At 49.4% G+C, this 27,808-nt stretch overlaps 2 protein-coding genes and 2 long non-coding RNA genes across 9 annotated transcripts in view; 1 reads left to right on the top strand and 3 right to left on the bottom strand.

The window, feature by feature from the left end:
* Positions 1–318: 318 nt before the first annotated feature.
* Positions 319–20,902, bottom strand: plod3 (procollagen-lysine, 2-oxoglutarate 5-dioxygenase 3). 2 transcript variants are annotated; one of them, XM_041986173.1, is made up of 19 exons: positions 20,608–20,891; positions 17,093–17,184; positions 16,374–16,510; positions 14,140–14,303; positions 13,962–14,074; positions 12,726–12,789; positions 12,432–12,529; positions 11,797–11,898; positions 10,069–10,200; positions 7,776–7,897; positions 7,527–7,631; positions 7,303–7,428; positions 6,041–6,182; positions 4,891–5,004; positions 3,717–3,785; positions 3,508–3,612; positions 3,288–3,434; positions 1,369–1,494; positions 319–1,272 (listed from the first exon to the last, which is right to left on the bottom strand). In XM_041986173.1, the coding sequence occupies exons 1-19, from the start codon at positions 20,690–20,692 to the stop codon at positions 1,117–1,119; spliced, it is 2,199 nt and encodes a 732-aa protein (XP_041842107.1). In that variant the 5' UTR covers positions 20,693–20,891; the 3' UTR covers positions 319–1,116. The 2 variants fall into 2 exon arrangements, with proteins under 2 accessions (XP_041842107.1, XP_041842108.1); XM_041986174.1 differs by lacking the exons at positions 319–1,272; positions 1,369–1,494 and adding an exon at positions 1,744–2,398 and having other exon boundaries at positions 3,264–3,434; positions 20,608–20,902.
* Positions 13,643–21,514, top strand: LOC121640595. Its single transcript, XR_006010531.1, has 3 exons — positions 13,643–13,756; positions 16,363–16,367; positions 21,504–21,514. It is a non-coding gene; the product is annotated as an uncharacterized LOC121640595 (long non-coding RNA).
* On the bottom strand, positions 18,422–20,015 carry LOC121640553. 5 transcript variants are annotated; one of them, XR_006010480.1, is made up of 6 exons: positions 19,733–20,015; positions 19,281–19,435; positions 19,174–19,209; positions 18,971–19,089; positions 18,842–18,883; positions 18,737–18,799 (listed from the first exon to the last, which is right to left on the bottom strand). It is a non-coding gene; the product is annotated as an uncharacterized LOC121640553 (long non-coding RNA). The 5 variants fall into 5 exon arrangements; XR_006010478.1 differs by lacking the exons at positions 18,737–18,799; positions 18,842–18,883 and adding an exon at positions 18,422–18,654; XR_006010477.1 differs by lacking the exon at positions 18,737–18,799 and having other exon boundaries at positions 18,815–18,854.
* A 1,320-nt stretch (positions 21,515–22,834) lies between the features above and the next one.
* Positions 22,835–27,808, bottom strand: part of LOC121640495 (cytochrome b5 domain-containing protein 1) — a 5,560-nt gene continuing 586 nt past the window's right edge. The window contains exons 3-6 of the mRNA XM_041986291.1: positions 27,699–27,808; positions 24,340–24,416; positions 24,000–24,218; positions 22,835–23,177 (exon numbers count right to left, since the gene is read on the bottom strand). The exon at positions 27,699–27,808 is cut by the window's right edge and continues 49 nt beyond it. Coding sequence (XP_041842225.1) covers positions 22,947–23,177; positions 24,000–24,218; positions 24,340–24,416; positions 27,699–27,808 — 637 coding nt within the window. The 3' untranslated portion in view covers positions 22,835–22,946. The remainder of the gene's footprint in view (positions 23,178–23,999; positions 24,219–24,339; positions 24,417–27,698) is intronic.

Here is a 27,808-nt window from a genome sequence, read left to right as displayed (position 1 = left end):
TCGTTTTGGTGGTTTATTTCTCCCCTGTACTAAGCCCAGCTGGTGTTGTGTTACACATGGCCGGAAAGCCTGATTTGTCACCTTTCCAACCAGGTACAGCCGGTAAGGACGATGCTTCTGTGGGATGAACAACCCAGCTAAACGTGTCGGTAGTAGCCTCTAAAAACGAACTAACGCCCTGCAACATCCTCCGTCTATCCTGAGAATTTTTATTTACTGTATTTATTCTCATCCTCAGAATTTCAACACATCACCCAGAATCAAACATTCAATAAAAATAAAACAAAACCAACAAGAGTTCCCTCACACAGCACACACTTTTATTAAAACTTTATTTAGTCTAACAAATAATTTAATGCCATTTATACAGAGTCTTCGTATGAACAGAAAACTGCAGCCGCCAGGTGGAAACGTTGCTCCGCCAACTCAGTCACAATATTTTCAAAGCCTGCAGGAGACAACGTTCACGCTCGGCCGTCAGCGATGAGAGGAAAACATAGAAGAAGTGAATAAAAAAAAACTAAACCAAGAAGAATAAAATATAAGAAGGCCTTTAGTGTTTCCCTGGGACTGTTTAGGAGATCTAAAAGTAGTTTATTCCTATGAAAAGTCAAGTTTACACACTGAAAACCATCATTTCACATTCACCGCCCCACACACACACATCCTCACACACTCACAGACGAGCCCTCTGATCGGTGGAGAAGCAGGTTGCCATGGTAACCCCAAACCTCAAAGGAGGGCCAGTGTTTGTGAGGTGGCTGATGTATCTTATGTGTGCGGAAATTTGCTCAAAAATTAAACCAGAGTGGTCCACCGTGAGGTTACCATGGCAACCGGAAACGAAAATACACACATGAACATGGAGTGTGTTTTCCTTGCATAGATTCAGGGAGTGTTAAGGCAGCTCGGTGACAAATGAAAAGAGGACACGATGCGTTCAAAAGCACGAAAATCTGACGTGTTTTTTTGACGCTCCTCTGAAGTTTCAAAGATGATGCGTTCAGGGTCCCCTCTCACACAACATACTGCTATGAAACCCGTTAAAAGATGATGCATTCAAGGTCATCAGGTCCTGTCTGTGACCACACACACACATGCAGGCGTTTGAAGCGTCTATGGATCGACGAAGGACACCATGATGTATCTGGTCCCTCTGGTGGTGGGCAGACCCTCATGGTAGTGCGTCAGGCGGCCGGGGTGCATGAAGGACCAGCCCTTCCTGGGGGACTCCACCTTACAGTCGTAGCGCAGGAACCTGCAGCCTCCACCCTGCACACACACACACAGTCTGTTAAGGTGTGTCAGGTGTTACGGATGACGGGAACCTCCCACTGAGCGAGAGGACCAGCTGAGTGGACGTGGTACCTCGTAGTCGATGCCCTTCCTGTTCAGGGCGATGTTGATGGTGAAGGTGGAGGAGTCATGGTGCGGCCGCAGAGCCGGCTGCTCGTCAGGACGGTAGCGCACCACAAAGTTCATGATGGCCTGAGCCTGCGGGTGCACGAGAGAAGTGGTTGGTGACCAGCCAGAACACGGAACCAGAGGACTCAGCAGGTTTCTGAGTCCACGAGTCCGCAGCCAGCATCACGCTCTAACTGGAACATGTAGAAAACACACGTCAGGCATTTCACCAAGTAGCTTCATTTCAGGTCGATTCCTTTTTTAATCTTACTGTTTCTTCTTCTTCGTTTTCCGTTGTTTTAATGATGAATTCTAGTGGGCTGTGATGTCCTTCCCCCGTAAGTCCGCTTTCGGCTGTCGTGGAGGAGGTAAGCTGCTCAGAGCTCTGGCTAACTCCCTCCCCAGCAGTTTTTATATTAGACCAGGTGTCATGGAGTTGGTTATCTAATGTATGACATCATTTCCGACCCGTTTACGACGGCGTTTTGCAGAGATTGATGTGTGACCTTAGCAGCATGTGTGTGTTAACGAGCCGGCAGATTTATCTAACGGGGTTTCCCTGTCATGGCAGGTGTTGAGGTCCGCCGTGGAGGTCGTTCATGCTGCTGAACTTCTTTTTGACATCTATGCCAGAATAAAAACGGCATCTGTTAGACCGAACTACAGCGTTGGTGTCCTGGTTAGTCACACAACGCAGCTGTAGACCGGGTAGGACAAGGGTGGACCTGTGCAGGTTACATAAACATGTGATAAACACCTGTAACCTGAAAAACATGGATTCTGGACTCTGGAGGACAATGAAGACTAGACTACGAGGCAGAACAAAAACGTCATAGTGCTGACCCTTGGATCAGGATCTGGTCTGAACATCAGAGATCAGGGTCTAAACTCTACAATACTGTTTGGGTATGCCTTGTACCTCAGAGTCACGGTATGGACTATATGTTTGGTCCAGGGTCTGGAGTGTACCTTTGGTCCAGGGTCTGGACTGTACCTTGGAGTAGTCTCAATTGTCTGGACTGTGCCTTTGGCTCTTGGTCTGGACTGTACCTTTAGGTCAAGGTCTAGACTGTACCTTTGATCCAAGGTCTGGACTGTACCTTGGGGTAGTATCCAGGGTCTGGACTGTACCTTTGAGTCAGGGTCTGGACTGTACCTTGGGATAGTATCCAGGGTCTGGACTGTAGCTTTGGTCCATGGTCTGGACTGTACCTTGGGGTAGTCTCAAAGGTCTGGACTGTGCCTTTGGTCCTGGGCATGGACTGTAACTTGAGGTAGTATCAAAGGTCTGGACTGTGCCTTGGGGTAATCCCAAGGGTCTGAACTGTGCCTTTAGTCCAGGGTCTGGACTGTACCTTTGGGTAGTCTCAAAGGTCTGGACTCTGCCTTTGGTCCTGGGTATGGATTGTACCTTGGGATAGTATCCAGGGTCTGGACTGTACCTTTGGTTCATGGTCTGGACTGTACCTTGGGGTAGTCTCAAAGGTCTGGACTGTGCCTTTGGTCCTGGGCATGGACTGTAACTTGAGGTAGTATCAAAGGTCTGGACTGTGCCTTGGGGTAATCCCAAGGGTCTGAACTGTGCCTTTAGTCCAGGGTCTGGACTGTACCTTTGGGTAGTCTCAAAGGTCTGGACTCTGCCTTTGGTCCTGGGTATGGATTGTACCTTGGGATAGTATCCAGGGTCTGGACTGTACCTTTGGTTCATGGTCTGGACTGTACCTTGGGATAGTATCCAGGGTCTGGACTGTACCTTTGGTTCATGGTCTGGATTGTACCTTGGGATAATATCCAGGATCTGGACTGTACCTTTATTCCAGGGTCTGGACTAAACCTTTGAGTCAGGGTCTGGAATGTACCTTTGGTTTGGGTCTGGACTGTACCTTGGGGTAGTATCCGGGGTAGAGCTTCTCTGTGACGGGGACGATGTACTCTCTCAGGAATTTAAGCCACTCCTTCTCGAAGCCAATCTGGTTCATGTGGATGTCCACCGTTGGGACATTCTCATAACCACCAGTGAGACGCTCGTCCTGTTGCACAAAGAAGACAAAATTTTAATCTCAGGCCTCTTCTTTGTGAATCACAAGTCTGTACAAGGTAGACCTTGTGGGATCCTCCAGACCACTGCCCATGGTCCTCCATGGTCTCCACCAGGTGATCACACATCTTGTCAGAGAAAGCTGGGAACCAGTAGACGTCTGGACAGGGCTGAAAAGACACACAGTCCATGTTGGAACAGATGTCCTGAGGTTCACGTTTACACCAACAACGTTCTTGTTTAAGAGGTTTTGGGTTGTTTCAAGTTGGATTACCTGCTCCACAATCTGGTCTTCCTCGAAGATCCTGGAATAGTTCTTGTGGACGTACTTCTCCTTCCAGTCCTGCACAAAAACACTTAGTCTGACATTCCACCCAGTTACCAGCCAGTTACCAACCAGTTACCAACCAGATACCTCCCAGATACCTCCCAGTTACCACCCAGTTTAACCCAGTTACCAACCGGTTACCAACCAGTTACCACCCACTTTAACTCAGTTACCTCCCAGTTACCAACAGTTACCACCCAGTTACCAACCAGTTACCACCCAGATACCTCCCAGTTACCACCCAGTTACCAACCGGTTACCAACCTGTTACCACCCAGATACCACCCAGTGTAACCCAGTTACCAACCAGTTACCACCCAGATACCTCCCAGTTACCACCCAGTTACCAACCGGTTACCAACCTGTTACCACCCAGATACCACCCAGTGTAACCCAGTTACCAGCCAGTTACAAGCCGGTTACCAACCTGTTGCCACCCAGATACCACCCAGTTTAACCCAGTTACCAACCAGTTACCACCCGGTTACCAACCTGTTACCACCCAGTTACCAACCAGTTGCCAACCAGTTACCACCCGGTTACCAACCTGTTACCACCCAGTTACCAACCAGTTACCACCCAGTTTAACCCAGTTACCTCCCAGTTACCAACCAGGTACCTCCCAGTTTAACCCAGTTACCATCCAGATACCACATAGTTACCACCCAGTTACCACCCAGGTACCTCCCAGTTACCTCCCAGTTACAACCCAGATTAACCCAGATACCTCCCCATTACCACCCAGTTACCAACCAGGTACCTCCCAAATTAACCCAGTTACCATCCAGATACCACATAGTTACCACCCAGTTACCTCCCAGTTACCACCCAGGTACCTCCCAGTTACCTCTCAGTTACAACCCAGTTTAACCCAGATACCTCCCCATTACCACCCAGTTACCAACCAGGTACCTCCCAGTTTAACCCAGTTACTATCCAGATACCACATAGTTACCACCCAGTTACCTCCCAGTTACCACCCAGGTACCTCCCAGTTACCTCCCAGTTACAACCCAGTTTAACCCAGATACCTCCCCATTACCACCCAGTTACCATCCAGGTACCTCCCAGTTAACCCAGTGACGACCTGTCTGTGCTGGTGTTGCTGTGCTGTACTGACCACAGGGTTGTCGAAGATCTGCCACATGTCTGGATGCAGTCTGGACGTGTTGAAGCTGGACGACGCCACCAGGCGCCCAAACTCATCACGGTTCGACACGAACATGAACACGCCCTGTGGACACACAGCTGTTACACACACACCATCCACATCCACATGTCGGCGGGTGATTGTCAGGTGTTTACCAGGTGTTTGACAGGTGTTTACCAGGTGTTTGACAGGTGTGTACCAGGTGTTTGACAGGTGTTTACCAGGTGGTTGTCAGGTGTTTGACAGGTGGTTGACAGATGTCTGACAGGTGTGTACCAGGTGTTTGACAGGTGTGTACCAGGTGTTGGACAGGTGTTTACCAGGTGGTTGTCAGGTGTTTGACAGGTGGTTGACAGATGTCTGACAGGTGTGTACCAGGTGTTTGACAGATGTTTGACAGGTGTGTACCAGGTGTCTGACAGGTGTGTACCAGGTGTTGGACAGATGTTTGACAGGTGTGTACCAGGTGTTTGACAGATGTTTGACAGGTGTGTACCAGGTGTCTGACAGGTGTGTACCAGGTGTCTGACAGGTGTGTACCAGGTGTTGGACAGATGTTTGACAGGTGTGTACCAGGTGTTGGACAGATGTTTGACAGGTGTGTACCAGGTGTCTGACAGGTGTCTGACAGGTGTGTACCAGGTGTTGGACAGATGTTTGACAGGTGTGTACCAGGTGTTGGACAGATGTTTGACAGGTGTGTACCAGGTGTCTGACAGGTGTGTACCAGGTGTTGGACAGATGTTTGACAGGTGTGTACCAGGTGTTGGACAGATGTTTGACAGGTGTGTACCAGGTGTCTGACAGGTGTGTACCAGGTGTCTGACAGGTGTGTACCAGGTGTGTAAAGTTAGTTACATACTCAGCAAGAATAGAGAAGGCAAACTTTCAGCCTGGTTATTTTGGATTTTACAAGAAGCCTTGTTCGTGATAAAATGACATTTATCTGCTTCATGCTTAAACCCCGCCCCAGTTTCTGACCAATCACAGGGTGTTTTCAGACGCCACACGAGAATAAAGTTCTTCTCCGATGTGTCGAGAACAAGCTGCAGAACTGCCAGCCAGGGCGGTTTATGTAACAAGCTGAAGAGACGTGTAGCAGGTGTGCAGCAGGTCTTACCTGGTCTCGGATGCTCCTGCAGAACACCATGTCCGGGTCCATCCCTCCGCCCACGTACAGGCTCACCTGGGACAGCTTGGACCGCAGTAGGCTGCCTTTGATCAGGTACACCTGAGTGAGGTACGGCACGTTCCACAGACCACTGAACACAGAAAGGTTATCAGAGTCAGCGTTGGAGACCACACACCCCGCTGCTCAACACCTGGACCCGTGTTGGTGTGTCACCGTCAGAGCCCTCTGATTGGCTGTTGGGTTTTTTTGTCACCATGATGGCGGTGTGCTAAAAGGTGCAGCAGCACTGCCCTGCAACTGCAACAGCCAGGCAGGTCAGGAGGTGGTGTCCTGAAGCAGAGGATGCACTCTGAGACGGTTTGCCACCAAGGACTGGAGTGTATTGGTGGATCTGCATGGTGAGGACCTCGAAGGTGTTTGACTATTTGAACTTTTGCCTGGACCAGGTGGTGCCTGTTAGAACAGTGAGGTGCTTTGCCAACAACAAACCATGGATTACTAGTGAGGTGAAAAGAAGAAGAGGGTGTTTGGGAGCAGAAACTGTGGGAGGATGCAGGAGGAGCAGAAGGAGGTGAAATGTTTCCTGAAGGAGGCTAATGAGGAATGCAGCAGAAGCTTACGTTACATTCGTTTAGCTGTTACCCACAGCAGCTTACAGTGGTTAAGGACCCCACTGGAAGGTGTTAATATTCGTCCCCTGGGGGACACATGGGAGACGGACGCCCGTCAACTCAGCCACAGCTGGAGATACAGCTGAGACAACAACATGCGGGAAGTCCGGAATGATCTGAAAGCCATTACAGGCTGTAGCAGCAAGGAAATGATCTCCAGAGAGCGGAGGAGCAGCTCCAGACTCCTCTTTCTGGGGGGCTCCACAGAGAGACTGAAGAACTCTTCAGTCCCTCGTCCACCGGGCTGGATAGTGCAGCCAGTACAGGGAGGAGCAGCTCCAGACTCCTCCAGACTGCTCCAGACTGCTCCAGAGGAGCATGACAGCTGGAAATGTCCTGGACATCTATTCTGCATTGATCTTGGTGATGCATTTAATGGTTATTTATTGCTACTTTTATATAAGTTTACTTGATAATCGTATTAATTGTAGTGATTCTGTCTGTCCATCCGTCCATCTGTACGCGATGCGCTGGTTTACAGTGAAATGTAAACACATGATTTTAATCCACCATGGTACGGGGTTTCCATGGTTCCTGCTTCTGTTCTCCTGGACATCTAAATGTGTGTGTGCTACTTACACCCTCTTTCCCTGCACGATCTCGATGTAATCCTCAGATCTGGAGTAGTATCCTTCAGGACTCAGAGCGCCCCAGAAGTTGCTCCACAGCTTCCCGTGTTTGGACAGCATGGGAGCTATGACTGACCTGAGAGACAGGTGGACGTTACCATGGCAACAGATACAGCGTAGCTGCTGGTGTGATGGGGGAGGTTCAGGGGGAGTTACGTGGTGCCGTTCACTTACTTGTTTTCCTCTATCAGTATCCTCAAAGTGTCGGGGTTGGTCAGGGCCACGTCGGAGTCGATGCTGAAGTAGTAGTCGCAGTCCGGATCCTTCTTACAGGCCTCGCTGTCAACGCAAACATTCAACTCATGAGTTTCTCCCTCGCCACGAGGTTAAACCAAAACAGACCTTCACAGAGGTTCTGGTTTGTTCTACGTGAAGCTGAGGCAGAACATCATCATGTGAAGGTTCTGCTGGTTCTACACTCACACTGCCATGGTCCTGGCCTTGTCCTCCTGCAGGTTCTCCTCAGGTCCGACCAGCACGGTGTTGGGGAACAGAGACTTGTGACGCACCCAGAACCGCTGGATGTGACGCTCATGGTACACCACCTGGAACGGAGGAACACCAGAACAAAGCAAACACGTCAGAACAAACCGGAACAAACCAGAATTCTGTTTTATAAATGTAGAATAAAGTTATCCAGGATAAGAGAAGATAGCTGAACTGGACCAGCCTGGTCAGAGCATCCTGGTTTAACTGGTTTCAGCAGCACCAAACCAGTCTGAGTAGGACTGACTAAGTCCATCCAGGAGTCAGTAATCCTCCTGAGCGAACGCTCATTCTTCCACAGGCCATGAAGTGGATCACAGATTAACTGATGCCGACGTGGAAAAGTTGCTGCTCCTAACTTAGAAACCTACTATGGTCCATGGTATCTGATGTGGAGCAGAATAAATCTCCATGGTATCTGATGTGGAGCAGAATAAATCTCCATGGTATCTGATGTGGAGCAGAATAAATCTCCATGGTAACTGATGTGGAGCAGAATAAATCTCCATGGTATCTGATGTGGAGCAGAATAAATCTCCATGGTAACTGATGTGGAGCAGAATAAATCTCCATGGTATCTGATGTGGAGCAGAATAAATCTCCATGGTAACTGATGTGGAGCAGAATAAATCTCCATGGTAACTGATGTGGAGCAGAATAAATCTCCATGGTAACTGATGTGGAGCAGAATAAATCTCCATGGTAAATGATGTGAAGCAGAATAAATCTCCATGGTAACTGATGTGGAGCAGAATAAATCTCCATGGTAACTGATGTGGAAGAGAATAAATCTCCATGGTAACTGATGTGGAAGAGAATAAACCTCCATGGTAAATGATGTGGAAGAGAATAAATCTCCATGGTAACTGATGTGGAAAAGAATAAATCTCCATGGTAACTGATGTGGAGCAGAATAAATCTCCATGGTATCTGATGTGGAGCAGAATAAATCTCCATGGTAACTGATGTGGAGCAGAATAAATCTCCATGGTAACTGATGTGGAGCAGAATAAATCTCCATGGTAACTGATGTGGAGCAGAATAAATCTCCATGGTAAATGATGTGAAGCAGAATAAATCTCCATGGTAACTGATGTGGAGCAGAATAAATCTCCATGGTAACTGATGTGGAAGAGAATAAATCTCCATGGTAACTGATGTGGAAGAGAATAAATCTCTATGGTAACTGATGTGGAGCAGAATAAATCTCCATGGTAACTGATGTAGAGTAGAATAAATCTCCATGGTAACTGATGTGAAGCAGAATAAATCTCCATGGTAACTGATGTGGAAGAGAATAAATCTCCATGATAACTGATGTGGAAGAGAATAAATCTCTATGGTAACTGATGTGGAAGAGAATAAATCTCCATGGTAACTGATGAGGAAAAGAATGAATCTCCATGGTAACTGATGTGGAAGAAAATAAAATCACCATGGTAACTGATGTGGAAGAGAATAAATCTCCATGGTAACTGATGTGGAAGAGAATAAATGTCCATGGTAACTGATGTGGAAGAGAATAAATCTCCATGGTAACTGATGTAGAAGAGTATAAATCTCCATGGTAACTGATGTAGAAGAGAATAAATGTCCATGGTAACTGATGTGGAAGAGAATAAAACTCCATGGTAACTGATGTGGAGAAGAATAAATCTCCATGGTAACTGATGTAGAAGAGTATAAATCTCCATGGTAACTGATGTAGAAGAGAATAAATGTCCATGGTAACTGATGTTGGGACGAATAAATCTCCATGGTAACTGATGTAGAAGAGAATAAATGTCCATGGTAACTGATGTGGAAGAGAATAAATCTCCATGGTAACTGATGTTGGGACGAATAAATCTCCATGGTAACTGATGTGGAAGAGAATAAATCTCCATGGTAACTGATGTGGAAGAGAATAAATGTCCATGGTAACTGATGTGGAAGAGAATAAATCTCCATGGTAACTGATGTTGGGACGAATAAGTCTCCATGGTAACTGATGTGGAAGAGAATAAATCTCCATGGTAACTGATGTGGAAGAGAATAAATCTCCATGCTAACTGATGTGGAAGAGAATAAATGTCCATGGTAACTGATGTGGAAGAGAATAAATCTCCATGGTAACTGATGTGTTCTGCCAGGATGACTGATGAATCGTAGCTCAACCCTTTTTCTCAGTTTTGTGAAACAGCCTCAGAACGGGGTCTGGACAACGAGGAAGAGGAGGTGGAAGTCGTACGTTGTTGTGGATGAAGAGGCGGATCCTGGCCATGGGGTAGTTCAGCGTCGTCAGTCGGTCCAGGAACTCCTCCATGAAGGGAGTCGCATGTTCGATGAAAACGGCGACGTACACCAGCGGCATGTCCTCGTCCTGAACACACAGAGTTCAGACATCCTGAACACACCTGTAACCCCAACTCCATCATCATCATCCTCATCCTCACCAACACATCATCATCACCATCCTCATCCTCACCAACACATCATCATCACCATCACCACATCATCATCATCATCCTCATCCTCACCACCACATCATCATCACCATCAACATCATCATCATCCTCACCACCACATCATCATCATCATCATCCTCATCCTCACCACCACATCATCATCCTCATCCTCACCAACACATCATCATCCTCATCCTCACCAACACATTATCATCACCATCATCATCATCCTCACCACCACATCATCATCCTCATTCTCACCACCACATCATCATCCTCATCCTCACCAACACATCATCATCACCATCAACATCATCATCATCCTCACCACCACATCATCATCATCATCATCATCATCCTCATCCTCACCACCACATCATCATCACCATCAACATCATCATCATCCTCACCAACACATCATCATCACTATCATCCTCATCCTCACCACCACATCATCATCCTCATCCTCACCAACACATCATCATCCTCATCCTCACCAACACATTATCATCACCATCATCATCATCCTCATCCTCACCACCACATCATCATCCTCATTCTCACCACCACATCATCATCCTCATCCTCACCAACACATCATCATCCTCATCCTCACCAACACATCATCATCACCATCAACATCATCATCATCCTCATCCTCACCAACACATCATCATCACCATCAACATCATCATCATCCTCATCCTCACCAACACATCATCATCACCATCAACATCATCCTCATCCTCACCAACACATCATCATCACCATCACCATCATCATCATCCTCATCCTCACCACCACATCATCATCATCCTCACCACCACATCATCATCCTCATCCTCACCAACAGATCATCATCACCATCACCATCATTATCATCGTCATCCTCACCACCACATCATCATCCTCATCCTCACCAACACATCATCATCCTCATCCTCCCTAACACATCATCATCACCATCAACATCATCATCATCCTCATCCTCACCAACACATCATCATCACCATCAACATCATCATCATCCTCATCCTCACCAACACATCATCATCACCATCATCATCATCCTCATCCTCACCACCACATCATCATCATCCTCACCACCACATCATCATCCTCATCCTCACCAACACATCATCACCATCAACATCATCCTCATCCTCACAACACATCATCATCACCATCACCATCATCATCATCCTCACCTCCACATCATCATCATCATCCTCACCACCACCACATCATCACCATCATCACCGTCTCCATCATCATCATCATCATCATCATCATCATCATCCTCACCACCACATCATCATCCTCATCCTCACCAACACATCATCATCATCATCCTCACCTCCACATCATCATCATCATCCTCACCACCACCACATCATCACCATCATCACCGTCTCCATCATCATCATCATCATCATCAGCATCATCATCATCATCCTCACCACCACATCATCATCATCATCATCCTCACCACCACCACCAGGTGAACGTACCTGGACGTTGTTGAAGAAGAGCAGGTCGTCGTCGCAGGTCCCGCAGCCGTTCTCGTACGTCCACGCCGTGGGGACGTAGTTTCCGAGGTAGTTGAGCTGCAGCTGCAGAGACAGGAGACACGAGGACGGTCCCTCAGATGAGGAATATTTATTACTGATTTTAACCCAGAAACAGGACCGGACCCATGATCGGTCTGAAACCGATGGAGAACAAACCTGACATGTTTTTTATTTACTTTTATTCACGGCTCTGGACTGAAATATTATCAATAAACTGATCAGACCAGTGGAGCTGCAGGGCATACGTCTGGACTGGGAGTCTCAAACTTGAAACACGACAGACAGAGCGACAGGCTGCTGGTTCAGTTGTCTGAGGTAGAGTCGGACCGGTTCCAGCTTCATGTCGGAGTCCAGCTGCAGGTCTGAACGCTTGCTGGTTTGAAACAAGCATCAGTCTGAAGCAAGCAGCAACCTCCAAAAAAGTCCAAAAGACTGCAGTTCCCCCCTCGTCCACCAGGGGCTCCAAAACAGAGCAAACCCCACAGACTCCCGCGTTAAAAAGACCAACTTCACAGCAGAAAGAAACACGTCTAAATCTGGGATGTCTGGGTGGAGGCCTGTGATTGGCCGGTTACCTTGGTAGGTCCGTTGCCGTGGATGATGACAGGAAGTGTGTCGTAGGCGACGTTCCTCACTCTGACCTTCGCCTTCTCAAACTTCAGGACGACCTCGTCTGTAGGACACAAGGACACGTTAATGTTGGTCAGTTTGTCCTCTGAGAGGAGAAAGAGCTGGAGACTGAAGCTCTGGACGGTCCGTGATCCAGCAGCATCCATCCACACAGGATCCTGGATCAATATGATCTGATATCCTGATCTGATCTGTTATTGATCAACACAGCGTGACCAGTGTGGGTGGGCGTGTCTCACCGATGGCTCCGTTCAGGTTTTGGAAGATCAGGGAGCCATGGTCCAGGGTCATGTTGAACTTGGTCTGAGGAGACAAACAGATAGTATGAGAATTGACCTCAGGTCATCAGCTGTCTGCACGGAGAGCTGTGATTGGCTGCCGGTTGCTGGTGGTCTGTCAGACCAGGTCTAAGATTAGAATTAGGTCATGTGACGTCTTAGGAAACATCTGGAACTTTCTACCAGTTCTGTTAATGCAGACTATGAAAAATAATGTCGATAATAATAGATGTATATAGCTCTTTTCATCGTTTAGCTACCAGACAGTCACACCTGCAACCCTGCAGGTACGGAGGGTGAAGTGTGTTGCTCATGGACACAACAGCAGGTGTTTACTGGACGAGCAGTGGTCGCCCCGCTCGACCACCCGAGCCGCTGCCGTCCACTCTGGTGGACGGACATGGCACGGACGGACGCTCTCAGAAGAATCTTGGAATCTGCTTGTACGTCTATCTTACTTTCACATTTCATGGTTTTAGAGTATTTTTGGGTCCAAAACAGAAACGGGGACTCGATTCACACTCAGACTGGTGAACAATCTTCATGACCTACTCTGGATCTGGTCTCCGGTCTGCTGCTTAACACAGGTGAATAAAACCCCAAACAGCACACATATGTGGGCCAGATCTGGGCTACGTTTGGGACTAATGGCTCCGTTACAGCACCGGCAAGTGTTGTGTGGGCCACATGTGGTCCAGATGTCAGCTGTTGGCCTGGACGTGGCTTACAGAAAGTTTCCTGTGGGCCACATGTGGTCCAGATGTCAGCTGTTGGCCTGGACGTGGCTTACAGAAAGTCTCCTGTGGGCCACATGTGGTCCAGATGTCAGCTGTTGGCCTGGACGTGGCTTACAGAAAGTCTCCTGTGGGCCACATGTGGTCCAGATGTCAGCTGTTGGCCTGGACGTGGATTACAGAAAGTCTCCTGTGGGCCACATGTGGTCCAGATACAGGAAGACTTCCTTATGGTAGTTTTCTTGGGGGCCACCTGCGGTGTTTTGGCAGCAACACTCATATTTAGTAAACGCTGCAAGCCAAGGACACATGTGGACCGAACAAGAATGCACATCTGGGCCACATCTGGACCCACCGTGTTAGCTGTCTGGGACAAATGGACCCTGGCCAGCACACCTGTTCTGCTCCACCTTTCAGTCTGAGTTTTGGGTCTAAAGGGACAAATATGTGAGTTGGGTTTTACCCTCTGAGTCTTGTCCAGGTAGATTTTGGTGTAGAACAGCTGGTCGTCGTCGTTGTCCTTGTACTTCCACTGCTGGACGATGGCACTGAGGTCCGAAGCGAAGCCGATGAACCCTGAACACACACAGAGTCAGTGTCTCAGCTGATGGGCAGGCGACCCATAACGTCCCGTCTCTCACCTCCGGAGTTCAGGTAGCGTTTCCCAGAATGCACCACGGGGTATTTGGAGGCCAGCCGCTGGTCGGGCCAGCAGAAGCCCTCGGCCGAGAAGACCACACTGTGACCTGTACGGAAAAACTTGAAGAGCAGCTCCTCAGGACCCGAGGCGAAGATCACGTCGTAGCTGCAGACAGAGAGAGGACGCACTGAGCACGCTCAGAAAGGCCCTGCTCATTCTGGTGTAGTTACCCTGTAACCATGGAAACAACTCCTCTTTCCCACAGAGACACTCAGTCCCAAAGACTCAGGGTTCATCTGATTCGCCCTCTAATACAGTTACCCCTTAAAAACTAGAAAACGAAAAGGCTCTTGAACCGCGAGCAGCAGACGGTCTACTGAACACCCAGCTGCAGGTCTTCCTGCTCTGATGTCTGACTGTAGTTTCCACGGCAGATTAAGAACCCTCCTCACCTCCTGACTCGAGGGGAGGGCCCGCTCTGCGCTCGGAGGGGTCACGGTGCACGAAACAAACAGCCTCGCTGTCACGTAAGAGGAGACATGCAGAGACACTGGGCGGGAAACAAGTTCTTTTTCTGAATCACTCTGGACTTAAATTAGAGTCCACCAGTTAGCAGGTTTTCCAGACGCTCTGAAACAGACCCCATTCTCAGGGGTCCCCATTCTCAGAGGACCCCATCCTCAGGGGTCCCCATTCTCAGAGGACCCCATTCTCAGAGGACCCCATCCTCAGGGGTCCCCATCCTCAGAGGACCCCATTCTCAGAGGACCCCATCCTCAGAGGACCCCATTCTCAGAGGACCCCATTCTCAGAGGACCCCATCCTCACTCAGAGGACCCCATCCTCAGGGGTCCCCATCCTCAGAGGTCCCCATCCTCAGGGGTCCCCATCCTCAGCCTGCAGTCCTCTGTAAGAGGCCAGATTTTAAACACCTATGATGAGCTAACAGATTTAACCTGCCGTCCACCGCTGGGATCAGACCAGCCTGGGATCTGAACCAGCACCGTTCTGATTCTGATCTGGGACCGGTTCATTCTACATGGTTCCCTCCAGCAGCCGAAGGTGGACCTACATGTCTAAGGCCAACCTCTCGTATTTACCCGGACGTGAACCCTCAGTGTGACGAGGCCACACTGGTTCAGTCCTTCTGGACCTGGACCTGGAATACCAGGAAGGTTTTCCAAACCGAGACATGGTTTTTCCTTTTGGGGTTTTGTGTTGTATAAATGTTCTTTATAAAATTTATCCTCACGTCTTCCTCTTCGACATGCTGTGTAAAAAGATCACCACCACGCTGCCGTCCGAGGGCCTTTTCTGAAGTTTAGCTCAACTTAAAACTGAAACCGGAGGATCTAACAAAGTCCTCTCAGAGACCGACGGCCAACCGGAACCGGGAGCGTGTGCGCCGCGCTCCGGCTGCACGCCGGTTTCCTGCGTGTCAGGTGTAAACGTCTCGTCGTCCATGATGAATCAACCCCTGACCGGGTAATGACGTCATGTTTGCTGGTCCCACGGGCCGATCTGCTCGGGGGCTTTTCTTCAGGAAGCTACTGGAAGCTTTTACCCCCGTCTGACTTCCTGTCTGGTCTTTTCTGACCTGCTGAGCTCGACACGTTCTGGACTCGGCATGTATGTGTAACGGAGAGCTGAGACAAGACGCCTCTGACACGCACCGCGGCGGACGCCACGGCGCGGCAGGGGCCACGGCGCGGCAGGGGCCACGGCGCGGCGGACGCCACGGCGCGGCAGGGGCCACGGCGCGGCGGAGGCCACGGCGCGGCCGGAACGCCGTGCACACGAACCAGCAGGAACTGGCCTTTAACCTTCATCTTTTCTGACACGTCCGAAGTTAGAACGAAGCTTCTATGTGAAGGTGTGGGCGGAGCTACAGGGCAAAGGTCACACCTACACCCTCCCAAGGCTGTGAAGCTGGAGGAACCACGGCTTTGTTTGGATTGTCACACATCACCATGACAACAGAAGGGACGAACCCTGGGTCTGGTCTCTCAGGCTTTATCAGCCAGGAGATCGGGTTCATGTTTACCTGCCCGACGCGTTCAGCCGCTCTGAAAGCACACCTTTGTCCTCAGGGTGGGGAGGTAGGACAGGCGAGTCAGGTTTCTCCCTGAACCAGGGAAACAATGAGGACAGACGGGAGAGGACAAAGGAGGAGACAGTGGAAGGAAACAGGACAGGTGATGAAGACGATAGGGTCACATGACAGGTGGTGTTTACCTGTCCACGAACATGATGACCAGGTCCTTGTTGTCCGAGTGTTTGAGCAGCTCCTTCTTCAACCACCTCACCTTCTGGCCTCCACCCACCGTCCGAGCCACGTCACCCCCCTTCCAGTCCTCACCCAGACCCAGGACCTGGACACACCATCATCATCATCATCATCACCCTTCCAGTCCTCACCCAGACCCAGGACCTGGACACACCATCATCATCATCATCATCAACCTTCCAGTCCTCACCCAGACCCAGGACCTGGACACACCATCATCATCATCATCATCACCCTTCCAGTCCTCACCCAGACCCAGGACCTGGACACACCATCATCATCATCATCATCACCCTTCCAGTCCTCACCCAGACCCAGGACCTGGACACACCATCATCATCATCATCATCATCATCATCATCAACCTTCCAGTCCTCACCCAGACCCAGGACCTGGACACACCATCATCATCATCATCATCACCCTTCCAGTCCTCACCCAGACCCAGGACCTGGACACACCATCATCATCATCATCATCATCATCATCATCAACCTTCCAGTCCTCACCCAGACCCAGGACCTGGACACACCATCATCATCATCATCACCACCACCATCATCTTCATCACCACCACCATCATCTTCATCACCATCATCACCACCGTCCTCATCCTCCTCTTCCTCGTCCTGGGACTGGGATCCAGGTGTGCTCCTGGACGTCTTACCTTGACAGTGTAGTTGAACTCTCTGGCCGTCCTCATAAAACGGTGGAAGCCGTCTGTCTCCTCTGTTGCCGCGGTGACCACCAGCAGATTGTCTGTGGACACACCAAGCAGGCGATCAGTGATGAATCAGCAGGAAATGAGGTCCGGGCTCTATCAGCTGGTCACTGGATATCCCTCCTCCTGTTTGAGGACTCGGTCTCCAGCTGATCCTAAACGTGTAGTTCCATGTTGATAAATGAACAGCTGATGGAGGAAGACGCTGGTCCTTCCTGAGGAAGGTCACGCCGTCTCATTTAGGTCAGGTTAAACCGCTTCAGGATTTCTGGACCAGGTCCTGCCAGGTCTCCTCATGGAGGAACACGTACGTGTTTCATGGAGCAACATGGAGGATGCATGCACCGCCCATCAGGAGACTCCCGAGCACCACCCAGTTCCAGATGGTGTAAAACGTAAATACAAACAGAAATAATGATGTTACCATGGAAACCTAGAATGTTACATCCCTGATGTTCAGAGTTTACCTCCACCTGATCAGCATTTTACCTCCTCTTCCTCCTCCTTCTGCCTGGAGGGAGGAGCCTTCAGGGAGGTTAACGAGGTGAGGAGGAGGAGGAAGAGGAGAAGAAGAAGGAGAAGGAGAAGGAGGAGGAGAAGGAGGAGGAGGAGGAAGAGGAAGAAGGGGAGAAGGAGGACGAGGAGGAAGAGGAGAAGGAGGAGGAGAAGGAAAAGGAGGAAGGGGAGAAGGAGGACGAGGAGGAAGAGGAGAAGAAGAAGGAGAAGGAGGAGGAGAAGGAGGAGGAAGAGGAAGAAGGAGGACGAGGAGGAAGAGGAGGAGGAAGAGGAGAAGGAGGAGGAGAAGGAAGAGGAGGAAGGGGAGAAGGAGGACGAGGAGGAAGAGGAGAAGAAGAAGAAGGAAGAGGAGGAAGGGGAAAAGGAGGACGAGGAGGAAGAGGAGAAGAAGACGGAGAAGGAGGAGGAGAAGGAGGAGGAAGAGGAAGAAGGAGGACGAGGAGGAAGAGGAGGAGGAAGAGGAGAAGGAGGAGGAGGAAGGGGAAAAGGAGGACGAGGAGGAAGAGGAGAAGAAGAAGGAGAAGGAAGAGGAGGAAGGGGAAAAGGAGGACGAGGAGGAAGAGGAGAAGAAGACGGAGAAGGAGGAGGAGAAGGAGGAGGAAGAGGAAGAAGGAGGACGAGGAGGAAGAGGAGGAGGAAGAGGAGAAGGAGGAGGAGAAGGAAGAGGAGGAAGGGGAAAAGGAGGACGAGGAGGAAGAGGAGAAGAAGAAGGAGAAGGAGGAGGAGAAGGAGGAGGAGGAGGAAGAGGAAGAAGATCAGTGTGACCAAGACCAGGAGGACCCAGGCCTGGTCTGGACAGGGACCACCCTGTTCCAGAAGGTTCCTTCCTCCTCCTCCTCCTCATCGTCGCCTTCCAAACAAACAAAACAAACCAAATCTCAGCAGTAAACATGAACCTAGTTCACACCGGTCTGCAGAGAAACCAGAGACCATCTACCTCCACCATCTACCTCCACCCTGACTGACAAAGACCATCTACCTCCACCTTCTACCTCCACCCTGCCTGACGAAGACCATCTACCTCCAAGACCATCTACCTCCACCTTCTACTTCCTCCCTGACTGAAAAAGACCATCTACCTCCACCCTGCCTGACAAAGACCATCTACCTCCACCCTGCCTGACAAAGACCATCTACCTCCACCATTTACCTCCACCCTGCCTGACAAAGACCATTTACCTCCACCTTCTACCTCCACCCTGCCTGACAAAGACCATCTACCTCCACCCTGCCTGAAAAAGACCATTTACCTCCACCCTGCCTGACAAAAACCATCTACCTCCACCCTGCCTGACAAAGACCATCTACCTCCACCCTGCCTGAAAAAGACCATCTACCTCCACCTTCTACCTCCACCCTGCCTGACAAAGACCATCTACCTCCACCTTCTACCTCCACCCTGCCTGAAAAAGACCATCTACCTCCACCTTCTACTTCCTCCCTGACTGAAAAAGACCATCTACCTCCACCCTGCCTGACAAAGACCATCTACCTCCACCTTCTACCGCCACCCTGCCTGACAAAGACCATCTACCTCCACCTTCTACCTCCACCCTGTCTGAAAAAGACCATCCACCTCCACCATCTACCTCCACCCTGCCTGACAAAGACCATCTACCTCCACCCTGCCTGACAAAGACCATCTACCTCCACCTTCTACCTCCACCCTGCCTGACAAAGACCATCTACCTCCACCTTCTACCGCCACCCTGCCTGACAAAGACCATCTACCTCCACCTTCTACCTCCACCCTGCCTGACAAAGACCATCTACCTCCACCCTGCCTGACAAAGACCATCTACCTCCACCCTGCCTGAAAAAGAACATTTACCTCCACCCTGCCTGACAAAGACCATCTACCTCCACCTTGTACCTCCACCCTGTCTGAAAAAGACCATCTACCTCCACCTTCTACTTCCACCCTGCCTGACAAAGACCATCTACCTCCACCTTCTACCTCCACCCTGCCTGACAAAGACCATCTACCTCCACCTTCTACCTCCACCCTGCCTGACAAAGACCATCTACCTCCACCTTCTACTTCCACCCTGCCTGACAAAGACCATCTACCTCCACCTTCTACTTCCACCCTGCCTGACAAAGACCATCTACCTCCACCTTCTACCTCCACCCTGCCTGACAAAGACCATCTACCTCCACCTTCTACTTCCACCCTGCCTGAAAAAGACCATCTACCTCCACCTTCTACCTCCACCCTGCCTGACAAAGACCATCTACCTCCACCTTCTACTTCCACCCTGCCTGAAAAAGACCATCTACCTCCACCCTGCCTGACAAAGACCATCTACCTCCACCTTCTACTTCCACTCTGCCTTAAAAAGACCATCTACCTCCACCTTCTGCCTCCACCCTGTCTGGTCGGAGGTCTAAATGGAAGCAGCTAGGCAGGGCAGAGGTGTGTTAAAAAAAACTAGACTACAGTCACATTAGCAAGTGGAAAAGAATTTAAAATGACTTTAATCAGCTGATCATCAGCTGATTGTGTTTAGAACCAGACACAGGACCTGATCGTGGATCTCTGATGTCTCCAAACGTCTGTGGAGCAGATCAGGAACAACATCTTCAGTTTTCCGTAATGATCCAGTCTGGTCTAAATGGATCTGGATCTGCTCAGACTGGTGTCTGAAAGTCTGGATGTGTGTTGGGGGGAATGGAGCTCTGAGACCCGGGTTCCTGCTTAGCCTCCGGCTCTGTTAAAAGTTGGAGCTGAAGATCTGAGTCGCTCCAAAATGATTAAAAAAACAATCAGTATTTAGTAACTCGCTGCTAAAACCTCCTTTCTGTCTCATTTAAGCCTCTAAACTCTGAGGAGCGTCATTACAGCGTAACTAGCGGCAGCTGGATCGGAGACCCGGAGCAGCAGACCTCCGTCGGGTCATGGTGGTCCGCCTGGCCGATCCCAGGACCCCGCGGGGCGGCCTTACCTGGAGAGAGCCTCCGCTGTTCGGCCGACGCGGAGCTCAGGATGCAGGCAAAAGCCGCGAGACAGAGAAGACGACAGAAGGACATGTTTTCTTCTTTTTCAGCGTTTAAAACAGCCTGGTTCTGCCGGGACGCCGTTACTTTATCCCCTGCTGCCGCGCTGACTCCAACAGTCCATCAGCTTCTCCCCAAATCTCACGATACTCCGTAACCCGGGATCTAACATCCCGATGTCAATACCACGCAGACTGCATAACGAAGAAAACGGGCGTAGCCAATCAGAAGTGAAGCAGTTTGATTGACGGACACAACGAGCAATCAGCTCGCAGGAACGGCGCCATGGGGCCCAATCAGAGGCCGACGAACGGAAACAAGGAAGTAGGGATTTTTTCTTTTCTGTTCTTTTAAAGGCAGAAAGTTCGCGAAAAAGACTTGAATCTTTGCCACGTGTGTGACATTCCAGCGCGAGGGAGCGTCAGAGAGGATGGAGTTTTAAATCATCTTTACATAGACTAAAACCTTAATTGTGTGGATTTACAAAGACGGTGTTTTATTTATGAAGATGGAGAAATAAAAAGAATCAGATGGAAGTTCAGGTTTGCTGTATTGTGCTGAAATATTTTTCTTTCCAAATTTTAATTTCATGATATGAACAGTCTATACAATCCATCAGTTATGATGTAATAAATACCTTCACAGCAGCATGTGTTTAATGTGTTTAATGTCTCGGTCTGTTATAAACGCTGTTATCCAGCCAGAGCAGCTGCATCGCTGCTCTTCATCATCACCTGCAGAACGTTCTGGTATGGTTCAGGTTGTCCTTTCACGCTGGTGGGACGTGTCCACAGAGGCTCCTACATGTTCTACTGAACCCACGCTACACGTTAAGTTGCAGCAGCATGTAACTGATGAAGCGGACGTGAAGGAAAACAGACTAGATTTATTTTTATTGTGTCTAAAGTCAATCCAGGATGATTCTATTTAATGAGTTCAAGTCAGCATTTTTCTTCCACATCAGTACGGTGCAGCCAAGGAAGACGTTCGCACTAAGCTGCATCATCATCATCATCATCATGGTCCCCAACGTCCCCACGACTGTCCCCACCTTCCCCACTGTCCCCACGACCGTCCCCACTGTCCCCAACGTCCCCACCGTCCCCACTGTCCCCACAACCGCCCCCACCTTCCCCACTGTCCCCAACGTCCCCACGACCGTCCCCACCTTCCCCACTGTTCCCATTGTCCCCACCCTCCACACTTTTCCCACTGTCCCCAACGTCCCCAACATCCCCACCTTCCCCACTGTCCCCACGACCGTCCCCACCTTCCCCACTGTCCCCAACGGCCCCACTTTCCCCACTGTTCCCATTGTCCCCACCCTCCACACTTTTCCCACTGTCCCCAACGTCCCCACCTTCCCCAACGTCCCCACGACCGTCCCCACCTTCCCCACTGTCCCCACGACTGTCCCCACCTTCCCCACTGTCCCCACTTTCCCCACCTTCCCCACTGTTCCCAACGTCCCCACTTTTCCCACTGTCCCCACGACCGTCCCCACTGTCCCCAATGTCCCCACGACTGTCCCCACCTTCCCCACTGTCCCCACGACCGTCCCCACCTTCCCCACTGTTCCCAATGTTCCCAATGTCCCCATGACTGTCCCCACCCTCCACACTTTTCCCACTGTCCCCACCTTCCCCACTGTCCCCACTGTCCCCACCTTCCCCACTGTTCCCAACGTCCCCACCGTCCCCACTGTTCCCAACGTCCCCACTGTCCCCACCGTCCCCACTGTTCCCAACGTCCCCACAACCGTCCCCACAACCGTCCCCACTGTCCCCACCTTCCCCACTGTTCCCAACGTCCCCACCGTCCCCACTGTTCCCAACGTCCCCACAACCGTCCCCACCTTCCCCACTGTCCCCAACGTCCCCACGACCGTCCCCACCTTCCCCAACGTCCCCACGACCGTCCCCACTGTTCCCAACGTCCCCACTGTCCCCAACATCCCCACCTTCCCCAACGTCCCCACTTTCCCCACCTTCCCCACTGTCCCCAATGTCCCCACTGTTTCCAACGTCCCCACTGTTCCCACCGTCCCCACCTTCCCCAACGTCCCCACGACCGTCCCCACCTTCCCCAACGTCCCCACGACCGTCCCCACCTTCCCCAACGTCCCCACGACCGTCCCCACTGTCCCCAACATCCCCACTGTCCCCACTGTCCCCACCGTCCCTACCTAATTCTGTGCCCATGAAATAACACCTCTGAATGAAGGATGGAACTTTCCATGAACCTGGACCTCAACGTTTATTTGAACGGATCCTGACTATCGATGACATCATCCTTCTGTGAGGTCATCGTTGAAGTGGAGGAAGATGGCGGGGACGTAGAGGTCTCGGTCTATTCCCAGCTGGTCCAGCTCCTCGTCGTCGTCGGGGACGTTGTTGTCGCTCAGCGTCTTGCTCATGTCGAGGACGTCTCCGTGGTGCTTCCAGGTGTAGCTGCGGGCGTGAGCATTGTAGGGCAGGTAACGCGTCAGGATCTCATCCAGAGTCTCCTCCGAGCACACCTGAGGAAGCATGTCAGAGGACGGGTCAGACGAGGCGTTTACTGACCTTTTGTTCCGTTAATACCATCGTTATGGGTGCAGACGCCGCCAGAAAGTCGTGTAACTAACTCGTCTGATCTCCCTCAGGAGGCTGGTGCTGTGACTTCTGCTGAATCTTTAAAAGTTTAATTCAGATTCACCAAAATGAGTAAAAAGCCAGAGTTTCACCTCCAGTCTTCATTCAGTTTAAACAGGTCACGAAAGATGAAACTTTTACTGCCTGACATTTACATGTTTTTTACATGTTGGACACAGTTTTAATAAAATACAGAAAATCCATCATGGGCTCTAACTCTGGCTCTAAAATCCATCCTGAAAGTTTCTTATTTAAACTCCTCTCACGCCTCCAGTTTTCCCCGTACACACCCGGATCGCATATCCAACCGCAGAGGTTTAATCTGGCTTTAATCCTTGTGAAAGGCCTCACACTCTTCTCTGAAATATCCTCAGAGGGCAGAGCGCCCCACTGCTGGCTCCATTACACGACCTCCATCCATCCTTCCTCAGTTTCCTCCTGGAACCAGGAGCTCTTCAGACTCAGAAGTAGAGCGTAGAACGATGAACGTCTGTGTGATCAGCTGACCTTCCCATGCTCACCGCTCATTTCATCGTGTGTGAGGACCACCGGCTGCTCTGGAGGCCCGAAATAAGCTGAAGCTCTGACTTTGTGTCTGTTCAGAATGAATCAGCCACAGCCTCCATTTCATTTTAAATTCAACTTTACATTGTAGAAGTAAAGACATGACTCTGTTACCCAGCATGCACCTGGAGGTGCGCTCTCACCTGCAGCAGCTGCTCCTGCAGGGTCAGCGTGTTGATGACTCGTATCCACCGGGTCTTAGCGGACAGCCGCCCCACCTCGTAGCGGGGGTCCCTCCACCACGGCTCGCCCACGTCAGTGTCCCAGTCGGAGCGCGGGCCGGCGGGGGGGACGTGTACGAAGCGACCCCTGGGGGTGTAGTACCTCACACAGCTGGTCAGAGGGTCCACGTACTTCCTGACCTGGACACAGGTGTGACACATGCTGACGGAGGGCGGATTTACCTGCTCACTGACGTAGGTTCTGGATGAAGCAGGATTTAAAGATGAGAAATTCCTCCAGCAGCGTCTCCTTCACACTCACGTCTTTGGTTTGGGGGTCAAACCAGCTGCTGATGTCCTTTCCTGCAAACTCCATGATGGGCAGCAGCAGAACGTCCCCTACACACAGATACCAGCCTGTAGTACTTCGTCTGTGGTACTTCATCTGTAGTACTTCATCTGTAGTACTTCATCTGTAGCATTTCATCAGTCGTACGTCATCAGTAGTACATCAACTGTTGTACGTTATCTGTAGTACGTCGTCTGTAGAACATCGTCTGTAGTATGTCGTCTGTAGTACTTCATCTGTAGTACTTCATCTGTAGTACATCATCAGTAGCATTTCATCAGTCGTACGTCATCAGTAGTACATCAACTGTTGTACGTCATCTGTAGTACGTCGTCTGTAGAACATCGTCTGTAGTATGTCGTCTGTAGTACTTCATCTGTAGTACATCATCAGTAGCATTTCATCAGTCGTACGTCATCAGTAGTACATCAACTGTTGTACGTTATCTGTAGTACGTCGTCTGTAGAACATCGTCTGTAGTATGTCGTCTGTAGTACTTCATCTGTAGTACTTCATCTGTAGTACATCATCAGTAGCATTTCATCAGTCGTACGTCATCAGTAGTACATCAACTGTTGTACGTCATCTGTAGTACGTCGTCTGTAGAACATCGTCTGTAGTACTTCATCTGTAGTACGTCGTCTGTAGAACGTCCTCTGTAGTACTTCATCTGAAGTATTTCATCTATAGTACGTCATCTGTAGTACTTCATCTGTAGTACGTCGTCTGTAGTACATCGTCTGTAGTACTTCATCTGTGGTACTTCATCTCTAGTACCTCATCTCTAGTACCTCATCTGTAGTACTTCATCTGTAGAACGTCGTCTGTAGTACTTCATCTGTAGTACGTCGTCTGTAGTACGTCATCTGTAGTACTTCGTCTGTAGTACTTCATCAGTAGCACTTCACCTGTAGTACTTCATCAGTCGTACGTCGTCTGTAGTACGTCATCAGTAGTACGTTGTCTTTAGTACGTCATCAGTAGTACGTCATCTGAGGTACTTCATCTATAGTATGTCGTCTGTAGTACGTCAACTGTTGTACATCATCAGTAGTACATTGTCTGTAGTACGTCATCAGTAGTACATTGTCTGTAGTACTTCATCAGTAGTACGTTGTCTGTAGTACATCATCAGTAGTACGTTGTCTGTAGTACTTCATCAGTAGTACGTTGTCTGTAGTACATCATCAGTTGTACGTTGTCTGTAGTACGTCATCAGTAGTACGTCGTCTGTAGTACGTCGTCTGTAGTACATTATCTGTACTACGTCATCAGTAGTACGTTGTCTGTAGTACGTCATCAGTAGTACGTTGTCTGTAGTACGTCATCAGTAGTACGTTGTCTGTAGTGCTTCGTCTGTAGTACTTCATCTGTAGCACTTCATCAGTAGTACGTCATCTGTCGCACTTCATCAGTAGTACGTTGTCAGTAGTACGTCATCAGTAGTACATCATCTGTAGTACGTCGCTTGTGGTACGTCATCAGTAGTACGTTGTCTGTAGTACGTCATCAGTAGTACGTCGTCTGTAGTGCTTCGTCTGTAGAACTTCATCAGTAGTATGTCATCAGTAATACTTCATCAGTAGCACTTCATCAGTAGTACGTCATCAGTAGTACATCAACTGTTGTACATCATCTGTAGTACGTCATCTGTAGTACGTCGTTTGTGGTAAGTCATCTGTAGTACGTCATCTGTAGTACGTCATCAGTAGTACGTTGTCTTTAGTATGTCGTTTGTAGTACTTCATCTATAGCACTTCTTCAGTAGTACGTCATCAGTAGTATGTCGTCTGTAGTACTTCATCTGTAGCACTTCATCAGTAGTATGTCATCAGTAATACTTCATCAGTAGCACTTCATCAGTAGTACGTCAACTGTGGTACGTCATCTGTAGTACGTCGTTTGTGGTACGCCATCTGTAGTACGTCATCTGTAGTACGTCGTCTGTAGTACTTCATCTGTAGCACTTCATCAGTAGTATGTCATCAGTAATACTTCATCAGTAGCAATTCATCAGTAGTACGTCATCTGTCGCACTTCATCAGTAGTACATCAACTGTTGTACGTCATCTGTAGTACGTCGTTTGTGGTACGCCATCTGTAGTACGTCATCTGTAGTACGTCATCAGTAGTACGTCATCAGTAGTACGTCATCAGTAGTACGTCATCAGTAGTACGTCGTCTGTAGTGCTTCGTCTGTAGCACTTCATCAGTAGTATGTCATCAGTAGCACTTCATCAGTAGTATATCATCAGTAGTACATCAGCTGTTGTACGTCATCTGTAGTATGTTGTCTGTAGTATGTCGTCTGTAGTACTTCATCTATAGCACTTCTTCAGTAGTACGTCATCAGTAGTACGTCGTCTGTAGTACTTCATCTGTAGCACTTCATCAGTAGTACATCAACTGTTGTACGTCATTTGTGGTACGTCATCTGTAGTATTTCATCTGTAGCACTTCATCAGTAGTATGTCATCAGTAGTATGTCGTCTGTAGTACTTCATCTGTAGCACTTCATCAGTAGTACATCAACTGTTGTACGTCATTTGTGGTACGTCATCTGTAGTACTTCATCTGTAGCACTTCATCAGTAGTACGTCATCAGTAGTATGTCATCAGTAGTATGTCATCTGTAGTACTTCATCTGTAGCACTTCATCAGTAGTACGTCATCAGTAGTATGTCATCAGTAGTATGTCGTCTGTAGTACTTAATTTATAGCACTTCATCAGTAGTACATCAACTGTTGTACATCATCTGTAGTACGTCATTTGTGGTACGTCATCTGTAGTACTTCATCTGTAGCACTTCATCAGTAGTATGTCATCAGTAGTATGTCGTCTGTAGTACTTCATTTATAGCACTTCATCAGTAGTACATCAACTGTTGTACGTCAGCTGTAGTACGTCATTTGTGGTACGTTATCTGTAGTACTTCATCTGTAGTACGTTGTCTGTAGTATGTCGTCTGTAGTACTTCATCTATAGCACTTCTTCAGTAGTACGTCATCAGTAGTACTTCATCTGTAGTATGTCATCAGTAGTACGTCATCAGTAGTACTTCATCAGTAGTACTTCATCTGTAGTACTTCATGTGTAGTACGTTGTCTGTAGTACTTCATCAGTAGTACTTCATCTGTAGTACTTCATCTGTAGTACGTCGTCTGTAGTATGTCGTCTGTAGTACTTCATCTGTAGTACTTCGTCTGTAGTACGTTGTCAGTAGTACGTCATCAGTAGTATAACGTACATTATACATTTTATTTCATTATTGCTCAGAGTATATGCTCCACGCATGCGCACACACATCCCATAAATAAACGGTCCAGCCCACCTTCGTAGCGGCTCATCAGCGGGCTCAGGTCGAGCACTTTACCCAGAAACGACACCCACAGGTCGGCCTCGGTGTTGTGCGCCGCCACCTCGGAGGGAGTGAAGAACCGA

This window comes from Melanotaenia boesemani, chromosome 5 (assembly GCF_017639745.1).
Source record: "Melanotaenia boesemani isolate fMelBoe1 chromosome 5, fMelBoe1.pri, whole genome shotgun sequence".
Lineage (NCBI taxonomy): Eukaryota > Metazoa > Chordata > Actinopteri > Atheriniformes > Melanotaeniidae > Melanotaenia > Melanotaenia boesemani.
Note: the sequence above shows the minus strand (reverse complement) of the source record. Positions and strands in the feature narration are given on the sequence as shown.

Excerpts from the sequence above, each read along its gene's own strand:
- plod3 (XM_041986173.1), bottom strand. The coding sequence starts at position 20,692 with ATGTCCTTCTGTCGTCTTCTCTGTCTCGCGGCTTTTGCCTGCATCCTG. Across the intron at positions 10,201-11,796 it reads TCTTCTTCAACAACGTCCAG|GACGAGGACATGCCGCTGGT; the intron begins GTACGTTCACCT and ends CTGTGTGTTCAG. Across the intron at positions 3,435-3,507 it reads GGTCTGGAGGATCCCACAAG|GACGAGCGTCTCACTGGTGG; the intron begins GTCTACCTTGTA and ends TTTGTGCAACAG.